General features: G+C 48.8%; 1 protein-coding gene across 42 annotated transcripts in view; it reads right to left on the bottom strand.

The window, feature by feature from the left end:
- MICAL3 (microtubule associated monooxygenase, calponin and LIM domain containing 3) overlaps nt 1–13,603 on the bottom strand; it is a 144,454-nt gene that overhangs the window by 66,961 nt on the left and 63,890 nt on the right. For 40 of the 42 annotated variants that reach the window (XR_012504094.1, XR_012504093.1, XR_012504092.1 and 37 more), the window contains exons 3-12: nt 12,966–13,173; nt 11,161–11,277; nt 10,662–10,763; nt 10,002–10,157; nt 8,939–9,039; nt 6,585–6,842; nt 6,115–6,230; nt 5,020–5,146; nt 3,923–4,019; nt 1,643–1,790 (exon numbers count right to left, since the gene is read on the bottom strand). Coding sequence is in view for 38 of the 42 variants with exons in the window: in XM_074357894.1 (XP_074213995.1) it covers nt 1,643–1,790; nt 3,923–4,019; nt 5,020–5,146; nt 6,115–6,230; nt 6,585–6,842; nt 8,939–9,039; nt 10,002–10,157; nt 10,662–10,763; nt 11,161–11,277; nt 12,966–13,173 (1,430 nt within the window). In the remaining 4 variants the exon portion in view is untranslated. Of the gene's footprint in view, nt 1–1,642; nt 1,791–3,922; nt 4,020–5,019; nt 5,147–6,114; nt 6,231–6,584; nt 6,843–7,424; nt 7,707–8,938; nt 9,040–10,001; nt 10,158–10,661; nt 10,764–11,160; nt 11,278–12,965; nt 13,174–13,603 lie in introns of those variants that run through there. The other 2 variants (XM_074357892.1, XM_074357899.1) reach the window with 2 other exon arrangements.

The raw sequence follows: 13,603 nt of genomic DNA, 5'->3' as shown, positions 1-13,603 counted from the left end.
CCCAATGCCCCTCATTTTCCCAATAACATAAATTTCTTACTAAAACATAAGCTCAAGATAAGGAGGTTTTTTATTAGGTGCCCTCTTGCAGCCAGTGTGTGATATGCATGTCTTAGACTTGCATTCAATCATGAGGAAAAGCCCACTTGATCAAACTGCTCCTGAAGCCGGGAACCATCACCGTGTCTCTGGAGCTGACGAGCCGCTGGTGTGCTCATCAGCTCTGGTAAATCGCACTCAGCCTTCCACTCAAAGGGAAATTCCACAACTTTCCTCTAAAGATTTTTCCGTTGCTAAATTTCCTGAATTTTCCCAAGAATTCAGACTAACAAACATTTCCCACAGGGCTTCAAGCTTCTTGCTATTCAGTCAAGTAAAGATTGGCAGCGTTCTTCCTGAGCTGGATAATTCAGACGTCAGGTAACCAGGTAGGCCTTATTCCAAGTTCACTTACTGACTCTATAACAGTTTTCTAGGTTTTAAAACTGCTTTACTCTGTATATTAATCCTATTAAACCATAGCGGCCTCATCCTGAATGGAGTCACTGCAGCCAGAACGGTGCCAAGTTGGCCGCTCACAGCTCCGAGGCGGGGCCTGTCCGGCAGTCTTGGGTACGTTCCAGCAGGAAAGTGCCCTCATCCCACTGCAGGCTCCATTCAGTGCTCTGTGCCATCCCCCTTCTGTCCTGCCTTCCCTCCTGAGCAGAAGGGCCTCACTGGCGTCTCCTAACCCCTTTGTGGGGTGACTGAGCCCTACTCTTTACTCACCTCTGACTGAGCTAAGGGACAGGGCACAAGAGGTCACTTACCTTCATTCAAGGCACTCAAGAGTCCCCATTCCTAAGCACAAGGCTGTTTTCACTAGCTTTTGCCTCATTAACTTAACACCTAATGTAAATAGGAACCGTGTCTTTTAGGATTCTTCAAGCAATCATTAAAACAAAATGAACACAGAAATTGGGCCCGTAAGCAGACCTAAAGCCGAAACAGTCGCACACACTCAGCTGCTACTTCTGAATCTTCCAAGGTAGCAGACGCCTATGGGAAAGTCTGAGTGCACTGGTCACCACGGTGGCCCAGGGCTGTCCTGCCCTAAATATGGAATGGCCAAAGGAGAAAATGGTACTGGAGGGGGAAAAGGCAATCTGAGTGTCATGGGCCCAACAGAGTACGCCTGCAGAAAGTGCAGTCCTCAACAAGGGACAAGACCAAGAGACCATAGGAAAGCGAGTAAGTGTGCACCTCTAGCTGCTCTGACACACGTGCCTGCAGCCACACACTGGGCCAGGCTCCCCTCACGACCAGCAGCGCAGGACAAAGCAGCTGGATGAAGAGCTCAACCTGAGGCCGATGGGCAGTTTTCCTCCGTGTGAAGGTCACAGGTTTGGCCAGGTGTCACAATCAGGTTTTGACTTCCTGAGCGCTGTTTTTAAAACACTCAGCTAGTCATTCCTGGGTTGAGCTACATAAGGCCTGGAAGACACCGTTTTAAGTATAACTAAACCAAAAGGAATCACTGATGTTTAAAGAAAATACCTCACCATGTATCTCAAACTAGAAAAAGCACAAAATGTGGCTGTTTGACAGCAGAGCACGCAGAGACCCGTAGGGAACGTCGACGAAGCACAGAGTCTGGACTCACATCAGGTCGGGGCGGTATCTGTGGATAAGGGCACACAGGGCCAGGCCGCTCTTCCACGATGTGGTGAGGTCCGTCACGTCCACCCCAGCATAGCCGTCCGTCTGCCTCTGGCACCAGCTCAGCAGTTTGCTCGAGCGGGCCACAGACTCTAAATGACAACAACATGATTACTGGAAGTGTGGTCATCTGGTAGATCCAATATAGAATACACTCTGTGGACACATACCCAGTTTGAAAAATTACTGAAGGCAGAGACTAAACAGTAGTCATTGGTTTTTAAAAGTAAGAAGCTATGTAACTGGTATGATAGTGGAATTTAAGGTAGGCAAGAAACTACCAATTTATCCAGACTCTGAGGTCAATGCTCCCACCCCCACGGGAATGACAATTCACAACCTGGTGACCTGGACGCTCTCAGGCTGAAGCCCAGGGTCCCTGCGGCTCTCTTGGACACTGACTTGGATGGAAGGGTGTCACCTAGTGAGCTGTCACCCTCACGTGTGGCAGCTCCAAGATCTCCCTGGAATGTTGCCTGGCAGCTGGCAGAGCAAAGGCCTTCCTTTCAGAGCAACACTGGGAGGACACAGGAGAAAGGGTCCCCTCTAGCTAGCAGCACGTTACTCTTGACCTACACCTTCCAAGGCACCGAGCTGTCTGAGAGGTAAAGAAGCTCCAGGATCACGCTGGCAAGGCCAAGGACCCAAACCAGAAGGATCCCCCAGGCCAGCGTGGCAGTCAGTGTCTGGATAGAATACTTAGTGTCCCTGAACTTGGGTTTCCGTCTCACTTTCTGAGACACGCATCCATGTCCGTGTCCATGTATGACTAAATCAACATGTCTTGAAAAACTCAACGCATACACACACAAACTTGAACGTTTTCCAGTCACTCATGTCTTGTAAACCATGAAGTGCCTGTGTAAAAATCTGTTTTTCTTAACTGCATCCAAGACCTCTGATACAGGGCATTCAGAAGAATCTGTGAACACCTCTTTGTGTCCAAGAAAGTCTGTTCCTTACTTTTAGGCAGCTGAAAATATTTAACCTTGTACTAAGTCTTCAGTAATTTGTGAACATAACAAGATAAAAACCACGTATCATAAAAATCACGTTTCATTTAAGTCTTTCAGGGAAAATGTGTTCTGAAACGACACAGAACCACTGCTGGTATCATCACCATCAACCTCTTGGCTTCAGAAAGTAACTTCACTTGGATGTTTCCCAAGTCTGTGTATCCATGGATCCAGTATGTGCTGGACGACTTCAATACTCCAGGCTCCAGAATAACAGTGAACAAAGACACATTCTCTGCTCTCAAGGAGATGACACCCCAGTGGAGGAAGATGAAGATGTTTCCAGCTACCTGCTGGTGGTCACACTCACCTTGACACCCCAACAGTATATCAAATTCAAAATGCCCCAAACAGAACTCAAACCTTCTCAACCCCACGTCCTTGTTCAGACTGCCAACGCCTGTCGACTCCGCCTCCTTAATACACTTGCTCTCAGAAGTAAAACTGGCAATGACCCCCCTGCTAGATGCCAGGCACTGAAATAAACACCCCAATAGGTCAGAGTCCTCAGGACCACAGAGTGAGGGAAGCACTGTGACCCCATTTCACAGACATGGAAACCCAAGTGCGGAGAGGAGAAGCAGCCTGCTGAGCCACCTGCCTCACAGCCAGTGCGGCTGGGACTGGCCACGTCTTCTCCCTGCTCCCCTCCAGTGTCAGCACCAGACTGGTCAGCCTGACCTCAGCAACGTGCCTCCAACTCATCTCCTGCCCCCAGGTTCCCTCTCCTATCCCACCTGACATACAGCTGACCAGGTCACTCTCATTATAGAACACAAAGTGCAGCATGGCCTCCACCATCACTGGGTCCTGTGATGTCATGGTCCCTGGGCTTCTTCCCACAAAACTTCGGATGGCGTGTGTGTGCTCATCAGCACCCTCTCTCTGCACCTTTCAACAGCACCTGTAACTGATTTCTCTTTGTACTCTTGTGACACCTTAGACCAGGTTTCCCAGCCTCAACACTACTGGTATTTTTGGAGGATAATTCTTCATTGTGGGGCTGACTTATGCACGACAGGGAGCAAAGCAGTAGCACCTGCTCCAGTCCTGACAACCAAAATGCCTCCAGACACCACCCAACGTCCCCCGGGGGCACAGTCACCCCTGGTGGGGAACCACCGCCATGTGTATGCTCACAGCTCAGTGAATCAGACAGATTCTCTGGACGGTTACCTGCATCTGAAAAGGTCATTACCAGGACTCACCATTGCGAGCCACCTTGGGTGTAGTTCGGGAATTCACCAGATTCTCCATTTCCAGGTGAATGTCTTTCGTTTCTCCAGTGTCATATAAGTGACGCACCTGGCAGAAAATTCATGAGTCACGAGTCATAAAGGAGGAAAATCAAACACCAAGTAACAAATTCCCACCTGAGAGCAGAATGGCCGAGATGAAAAGCTGGGACAGCGAGTGGGCAACGTTTAGACAGAAGTCGTAATGGTGACCTTTAAATCTGTCCTGGAAGGTAGTGGCTTACACAAAAATAAATGCACAGTAACTGTAAGATCTTGTGTTAAGAACGAGATACTCAGCCACGGAGGCCCCTCTGAAGTCCCTGTGGGACCACTGCTGCCCCCATCAACAGCGGGTTTCCTAGACACTTTAACGACTGACCACCCACAAGCACGGAAGGCGCAGGTACCAACTTCAGGTAGAAAGTGAACAGAGGCAAAAAGGTTGAATGGGCTGCTTTCTAAAAATTGTTGGGTTCTTTGGGATTACTGTGCTTTGCAAACTGTTATTCTCAATGCAGTAAAACAAGGCTTTAGACATCCTGAGAAAGTACCCAGTAGCACAAAAAAATCAGCCAACGGTATCTTCTACTTGCAAAGACTGTCCTATCTTCCAAAGTTTTTTCCAGTGAACAGCACTGTTTGCCCTCAAAATGATCCTGTGAGTAGCAGGGATTATTATCTCCATTTCACAGACGAAAAAACAGATGTTCAGTCAAAGTGCAGTGACCTCCTGTAGCAGTGACTGGAGGCAGCAGTGCAGGTGTACAGTGCATGTCCTGACGGGCGACAAGTGCACTTTCTTACAAGCCGCAGCATCGGGAGACGTGTACCAGGCCCTGCAGTCAACGTTTCTGCCACATCTGATCTTCTGCCAACTCAATGACCCTCTGCCTGAGTTGCAGTGTCTGCTGACAGAAAAATCCCTACTCCAGCCAACTCAGGAAGACACCTACTTGGACTGTGAAGGGATGCTGTGTGCTGGTATTAACAGACATGTTTCAGCACGTCAGGGTTGGTCAGTCCCGACCACAGGCCCGGACGCAGATGACCAACCTGAAGGCTCTTACCTGGCTTGGCCGGAGGAAGTTGACGTTAACGTTGGGGTATCTGGTGACAGGGTCTATGCTGTACTGGCTGAAGTTCTTACTCACATTCTCAGGGGTGGTCTGAGGCAGCAACCTATAAATGCTTTCCCTGCAACAACATACAACCCTACACTCAGAGCAGTGACAGCACCATAAACATCCCCTCTCCTGTGATGGTATTTCTATGTTTGACTGTCCCCCAAATATCTGAAGGACAGGACAGATCCTCCTCCTGGACCGTCTCCTGCAGCTCTCTGTCAGCCCTGGCTTCCCAGTCCCACCTCCTCAGCGATCCCACAGGCACCAGACAAGAAGGGCACGGACTCTGCTCGGGCAGGGTTGTCTAAGCCTGACTCTAACACAACTAATTTACTGTTTCGTTTTTTCAAGTGTGCCAGTATTAAATTTTTTAATAAAAAAAATCACTGATGGAAAAAGAACCTGCCATCGAATTTACCCTGAGTAACTTAAATAACAGACTTAAACCTCAGTCACTAATTCCATCTAGGACATGCTGGTTGTCTAGTTCTTCTGGTCAAGGTATTTGTTCTTCGTCAGCAAGCAAATCCTGGGTCTTACCTCATTTGCAATTATCTGCTTCAAAATATCTCACTCTTGGGAGTTTGAGAACTGTACAAGCAGTTTGGTGTTCTCCTTTGAATTCAAAATCAGTTTTAAGTTCTTCTCTTATGTTAGTACACCTCCTGCTACCACACCGATTTTATTAGTGTTAAGTCTTTCTAGTTTAAGGACAAGAGGATTTAATGCAAAAATTCTAAGTTATTTGCTCATGTAACCATCACAAAGGAGTCAGACAGCATCCTTCAGTGGTATACAAAGATTCAGATAACACTTGTCAGTAACACATCTGATGTGGAAAGGGCTAAGAGAACATCACTTGGATTAGATCATCTTTTAGTTTCTGATTTTATGAATAAATATCTTGCCTCTCCTCTCTCAAATACGAAAACTCTTTAATGAAGAAAGGAAGGGAGAGAAGGAAGAGGGAACTTGAACTCTGCCTGAAGAGCAAACACTCACACCCCCCTTTCATCTGGGAAGGACCTCTCCCATTACCTCTCTGCCAGGACTTCCAAGGGGCTCCTTCCTAGAGACCAACTTCGCACCATCCAGGCCGAGTCCATAGCAGCTAGGAAGCCCCGGGCTATTCCTGTTCCCATCGGCCAAAAAGGCTACGAAAGAGCAAACAAAGAATTAACATAAACTGCCTTTTAAAAGAGGGAAATAAACTAAGGAGCAAAGAGTTTGCTGTTGAGAGTAGGTTTTGGCTACTGCGCAGATACTTGGCCCTCTACTTCACACACTGGCAGAGGGGCAAGTCACAAAAGCTGCAGGATTTCCACCTGCACTGAGCAAGTCGGACTGCCGGGGCCTGGAACACTCCCCCGCCGCCGGGTACACCTGCACTACACAAGATGCAGGTGCTCCCTCCACAGTCCCGGATCCCAGATTCCTTCCTAATCATCATGCCTCCTTACTACTTCCTCTCAAATAAATCACTGCCATCCTTTGCTCTCAATACGCACCTCTAGTAGGCTGTCCCCAACTAGAGCCACTAACAACGGGTGTCCATTGTGCTCCCGCACCAGAGCTGCGTTCTCAGAGGCGTACATGCACGTGAAGTCGAACATGGCCACGTCGGGCTGTCCATAGTGATTGATGGCAAAGTCCAGGGACGGCAGTTGCTGCTGGGTGGAGAAGTCCGCGGCCTCCCTGGCGTAGTTCAGCAGAGCCTCTTGGTCCACGTTCTCCCGGGAGAGCAAGAGCTCAGTGTCGGCGTAGTCCTGTCTCCAGAGAGAGAAGCAGCTGGATGGAAAAGCCCAGGTGGGGACGTACAAGCCTACCAGCCATGGCCACATTGCACATCAGACACCCTCTAGTCCCAAAGCCTTCCCTTCCCCCTAAAGTGACTTCACATTTCAAAAGAAGTCTTTTATGCAAATTAAAAAGAAAAGGGGGAGGCTGTTTCTAAAGGAACACAGGTTTCACGGCCTAAAAACAGTCCCAGCTTTTCCCTTTACTTGGAGCACGTCACTGCTTATTCAGTCCAGTCCAATCCGCCTCACGGCGTTGTTCTGAATACCAAATAAAACGATTTACGTGATGGTGCTTTGTAAACTGAAAAGCATTTCATAGTTGATGTTGCTATTGGCAACAGTCATCTTCTGGGCAGCAACTGGACCCCCACAAGGCACTCAGCCTTGCATAACTCATCAAACCCAAAGGAAGAACCCAAAAGCTTCAGTGCTACAGAGATGTGTAGGTGGGAGCAGTAGCAGCCCAGGGGCGAGGAAGACACACACTGAAAATGGAACAGAGGTTTTCAAAATACACATAAGGTTCTGGAAGACACTGCAGTAACCCACCAACAAAGAAAAACAATGAGAGAAAGGGCTTTCCATGGGAGGGACTGAGAAGTCCTTTTCTGTTCTGGAGGTTCCTGGCACTCTGAGCCAGGTCTTTCTCCTCTTCAAGTGGGGCCTAAGCTCTCCAAGTGTCCCTGATGGTACTTCAGTGGCCACTACAAGATGTAAAAGCCAAACACAAATACTCAGGTTGGTCCTGGAAACTGTTTGTTCAACACTGAGTAGGTGGCCACCATGGGTTCAGGATTTAGCAGCACACACAGAAGGCATGGCCCCTGCCCTCTAAAAAAATAAATAAAAAGGAAAAGTGAATCAGGTCTCAGCATTCCAGATTGTTCCTACATAGTGACAACTGATAACCACAGTTCTGGCTGAGATAGCAGATTTAAGACTGACTTAGTCCTGAGGCACACGCACTAGCTATTTCTTACTGATAAAGCATCCAACTAAATACATCCTGACCGTGCTTCAGGCAGAATGGGCTGTACAGACTACTCTGTCCCATCTTCCTCACGTGCATCAAGGAGCAAGAGGCCGAGAGACAGCTTCGAGGCTCAAGAGTGAGAGGACACTGCGCCCCTAGCACTGCTCTCAGACAGGGCAACAGTGTAATTCAGGACGCCCTGAAACTCAGCTGTGTGTCTCCGGTGGAACTGCACAGGCCTGAATCAGCACATCCAAGGCCTCTTCCATCCACTCATCGCAGGGGACAGTAATTTGCAAATCCAGACCAACAAGACCAAATAAGACTCAAGAAACTCTCCTTGAGGAACCATCCACCTGTGGTTCTGACCTCACATTCAGATCATCATCTCAAGGAATGTCATACAGTCAGTCTTCTGTGAAAGCGGCTTAGTTGGACCTGACCATGGGTGAACCAGGGCCCTGTAAGGCCAGAAGGAGATCTGAATCTAGCCCTATCCAGGCAGTGGTCCCTGGACCTCAGTAACCGTATCTGCAGGAAAACCAGACCATTCTCAGGCTCCCATAAACACCAATTATTGCTTCTCGGTCAAACTCCCTTCTTTCACCCCTTTCTAAAAGATAACCTAAAAACCAACCAATAATCGGTCATATATGTAATTTACCATAACCACAAACCAAATCACCCCAAATTAAACTGAGTATTTACACACAAAATGATTTCTGAGATTTGATTTGGGACAATCCAACAGTGGGGATGTGGAGTGGGCGGGGGTACCACTGAAACAATACTGGCCTCACGTGTTGGTGACTGCTAACTGTTAAAGCTGGATAAAAGGCCCATGGGGGTTCATTATATGATTTTCTCGATTTTTGTTCACACTTGAAAATTCCCATAATGAAAGATTTTTTTTTTTAAGTTAAACTAAAAATGTCTGAGGAATGCGGAGTACATGGTCCCAGGAGATGAGTAGGACACTCATTTTCATTCCCTCGCAGGAAAAACTCATCAGGCAATAAAATTCTTTCTCTTGGTAATCACGTGACCCAGCACAGCATAAAAAGAGGATTAAAAGAAATCCATGACTCACGTGCAGTATCACTCCTTTGTCCAGTAAACTCTGCTTTTTGGCTGTCATAACAAAATAGTGCGTGTCATCTTTATAGTAGACGATGTTTTCCAAATCGATCCCTGCAAAACAGACGTGCACATAAGGGTTTGCTGAGAAGAGGGTCAGTTAGGGCAGCCAGAAAGCCTGTCCTGGTCCACAGACAGCAGAGCTGTGGGCCCCCAGGGAGGCAAGGAGGAAACAGAAAAGTGTGTGAGCCCGATCGCACTGCCAGCACGCTCGTTCACGATCAGAGGTGGACTCTGGTTGCCCTTGCGCTGCTCTGTGCTCACCTGACACCTGTGACCCTAATGATGACGAGCAATCGTGAGCAGAAACAGGAGGGTAGGGAGAAGGGGAGGTCACCCTCCAGTAAGATGGTCTGGGTCCGCTCTCGGGGGAACCTCCCTGAGAGCCATCAAGGTGACTACAGAGCCCTCAAGACTCCTACGAGCAGGACAGACAGATGCCTGGCAGCAGAGGGGCCACTACAGACTTTTTAATTCAATTAATCTAAAAAACAGATGTAAGGGGAAGAAGTCAGGTTCTAAAGAACAGAGAACTGAAATTTGCCACACATTTTTGTTGCAGCAAAATATCTAAGTTAATCTATTCACAAGCTGTCTTATAACAATCTCACCCCTTTGAGACTGTCCACTTCAAAATCAAACAAACTCAGGAAAAAGACACTCAACAGCTAAAGTCAGGTTCTCAATAATCCAGAGCTCCCAACCAAGAGCTCACGGCGTCAAGCAGCACCACGTGGGGCCACGCGCGGAGAAGGGCTGAAGGAGGGCGGGCGGGAGGCAAGAGGGCTGCCCAGTAACTGAAACAAGGACAGAAGGCCCTGGGGCAGGACACAGCGATGTGGGAGCACTGTGCCCAGACCAAGTCCCGGAGTGAAGAGCGAGCACAGGGGCAAAGCCCATGGTGATGCACTGTTTTGTTATCACCCAATGACCACCCCCACCAAACCCACAGAGAGACAGATCTCAGGCAGTTATTAAATGTCTATCCTTACTGCTTTGGAGGCATCTACACCAACCTGTGGCTTCCCTCAGTTCCTGGAAAAATTTTTGATTGAATATAAAAGCCACACCACTGATCTCTTCCACTTTGGCTTCTGCTGTTGTATTTCGGTTAATAAAATTTGCTGTAATGGCAATGGCCAGCTTGCCACGGAATTCTTTCCGACGAAATCCTACAGGGAAAGAAATTTTCAGAGGCGGCAAGAGCTGGCTAGGAAAGAAGGAAGATGGTGTCGAACAGGAGGGTGTTGATGAAGACATCAGGGAATGCGGGGATGGGAGCCAATGGGAAAATCTTACAACAGCTCTCCTCTACCTGAAAATTAGGTGTCTACCTCCCAAAGAATGTAACAACCAGAAGAGACGCCCAAGCCCCCCAAACTAACACATGCTTGGAAATCTGACGATCAGAACACTACTCAGTAGCAGGGGTTCTGTTTCATAAGAGGGACGCCACCTGCTCATTAAATGTGGATTTAATCCTGCAGTGCCAACAGCTCAAGAGCAGCCTGGTGTCCTGGACCAAGAGGCTGGGCGAAGCCGGGCCCACAGTTCAAGCAGAGCAGGCAGCACACACAGGAGGATTCCTAGGCATGTGGACTCTCACCCAGGGTTGGGACTGGTAACCCCTCCTCCACTATGAAGCAGGCAAAGGGGAGAGGGGCACAGCCCAGTACCTTCCAAGGTGTTCCTGCGGCCATCCCCGCCGATGATCACTTCAAATTCATATTCTGACACTGGATGGGTTTTGGGGTGCACCAGTGCCCGCCAACCTATCCCTGTGGATTAAAGTCAAGATGAAGGTCATCACCCAGACCACGTTCATATATCTAAGATGTCTCTAGACACCGAGGTGCACAAATTAAATAAAACCCCAGGCGCAAAAGCATGGGCTACACACCAAAGGAAGAACCGCCTTGAGGAAGACTCACAAAGGAGCGTTCCTGGCCATGCGGCTTCTATAGTGAATCCAAGTACCTGTAATGCCTAACACCATGTCAGAGGCCTCCTCATTAAGCAAAAGTTCCTCAAAAGACACAGGCCGTACCAGAGGAGAAGCCCCTTAACCTGGCACTGAAAACCACCTGCAGCTCCCTATGGTCTTCCCCTCCATCTCATCCGTTCTCACCCACTCAGGGCCCTGTATCCCTCCTTCATTTGTCCAACCCAACTCACGTTCATTTTCTTGGTCCTCTGGAGGCTGTACGAGTCCTTGGAACTCCACGTTGACATGGATTTCAATGCCTAGGATCAAGGCTACCTTCAAAAGTATTAGCTGAAGCTGGCGTATACCTGGGTGAACAAGATTACACAAGTGAGGGCACATGGACAAGAAAGGACTGGTCAGCAACACCGCTTGGGGCCACCTGCCTGCCTCGCAGAGTTTATCCAGCTGTTCAACACCTCTGGCAACAGGTGCCCTTTTTGAGCCATGCTCCATAGCTTCTTTCCTTCTTCTTTGGGGGCAAAAACAATTCAGTGCAAAAGACGTTCTAGAGAGACACACCAGACCACATCCACCTCTTGGGTTAGGTGCTCAAAACAAAGGTTCTGAGACAACTCAAGCCTGTGGGCCACGGGCGACCCTCCTTTCCGTCTTCCCTGGCCCAGTCAGAGCCATGATTACGTAGCAGAAGCCACAGGAGGCAGAAGAGGTGCAGCAGTTTGATACACAGGCTGCACGACTTGCTGAGTTTCCCACAGCACCTCCCTGTCATCCTGCTCCCTCCCAGACCTGCACATGCTCTCACACGCTGGGAGGGAACCATCAGTCCAACCTTAGTCTCTCGCCACTCCGCCTCCCACCAACTGTCCATAGCTGCAGAAACTAAGGCTCAAAATGACTGAAAATCTTGCTCATTATCTAGTTAGATTTATTTATTTGTTCAACATCCAGTGAGTAGCTACCAGGTGCCAGTCATGGCAACAGCCCAGGTCCACTGTGATAAAAGACTTGTCCCTCATGTGGGACCCTCTCAGCTACAGACAAACCCTGCCACAAGTAAGGCAGACAAAGCCACTGAATTAATGGCCCTTGGTCCTCTCTTAAGCCCAATACTACCTGGCGTGTGACTAATCTGCTAGTGCACATTCTATACCCACAGACGACTGCGTTACAAGATGCTTCACACATCACAGTCCATTGGATGGACCAGTGCAACAAACTGTGTTCAATGAACCGGGCACAACCGCCTCAAACAGCAGAAGGTCCAGTAGGTGAATGTATTTACAGGACACATCTGGAGGTGCTCAGAACACAAGATCCTTGGTCAGCCTTACCTGGAGTCCTGAACGATGATCAATAAACCAGACTTCACCTTCACAATGGAGACACCGAGTGTTCTGAACCACTTTTTGGATAGCCACTCAACAGGTATGAAGCATCAACTTCTATTTACTCTCCAGGCCCAAGCTGAGAACGCAGGTGACAGGAGTGCAGCAACAGCTACCCAGGCTGCAGACCTCGCGAGCATGACCTGAGCAAAGGGAGCCTGCCAGCGACTCGCCAGGCACAAGCAGACTAGAAGTCTGCGGCTTCTGCCCCAGGGCTGTCCCCAGAGCATTTTGTTCTTACGGTAGGAGAGCAGCACTTTGCAGAGCTGCACACCTGTGCTTCTTCCACTGGACTAAGAGCCACCAGAGGGTTAAAGCCTGAACTGGTAGACTATTTCCTAGCCTGGCCCCCGTGCCTATCCAACCACTGCAAGTGTTCGGTAAGAATTCAAGAACTGACTTAGAATTCCTTAAGCTAAACTCATTTTGTGGGAGACACACTGGAAGTTAAGAATCCTAGGTTATAGAACCACTGCAAGCGGGCATTCTGACTCCAAGCAGAGTGTGTTTTCTGGGCAATAGATGCTGACGATATCAGAACACACTGGGCTTTTGAGCATGAATCCCTCAGACAATCTGTCTGTCTCTCTACTGACAAGGGGGGAGAGGGGGAGAGGGGATCCTCTAGGAGAACTGCTTTTACTTACTGATGTGGTCAATGGCTCCAGCACAGAACTTGCCATAGAACTTCTTGGCCCCTAGACCTCGCAGGTCATGTATGGTGAATGGCCAGAGATGCAAGACGTTGTTGCGGGAGAAGGCATCTCGTTTCTCAATAACGACTACCTTCGCGCCCAATAAGGACAGATCAATGGCCGTGCGGAGACCACAGGGGCCGGCTCCGATGATGAGACACTGAAAAACACAGCTGCTGTCAGGGCAAAGGCAGCACCTCCTGAGCTCACAGCTACCATCCCCAAAAGCACTACCAGGAAACCTTCCCACTCGTCTGGGTCACAGCCGAGCACCTGTAATCTGCTTAAGAGAAAAGCTGGTGAGTGCTCTACATGGAGAAGACTAACTGAGTGCGGGACACGAACTCATCTTGCTCACCCTGCAGGTCCGCAACACGTTTAAATGGGTCATCATTTCAACAGACGGTATGAAAACCACACCTCACCTTTCATCAACAGAAGAAAACCTTTTGGGAGGTTTTTGGAAGGAAGTGAAGCAGACTTCTGACACAGAGACACAGATCATTAAATACACAGCCAGGCAGGCTCAGCATCCTGGAAGGGACTTAGCGCTTAACTGATTCCAGGAGGCGATTTTCAAGAGCCAAAGT

The sequence above is a fragment of the Camelus bactrianus genome, chromosome 34, assembly GCF_048773025.1.
Source record: "Camelus bactrianus isolate YW-2024 breed Bactrian camel chromosome 34, ASM4877302v1, whole genome shotgun sequence".
Taxonomy (NCBI): Eukaryota; Metazoa; Chordata; class Mammalia; order Artiodactyla; family Camelidae; genus Camelus; species Camelus bactrianus.
The sequence above is the reverse complement of the archived record's forward strand: the minus strand, read 5'-3'. Positions and strand labels throughout refer to the sequence as shown.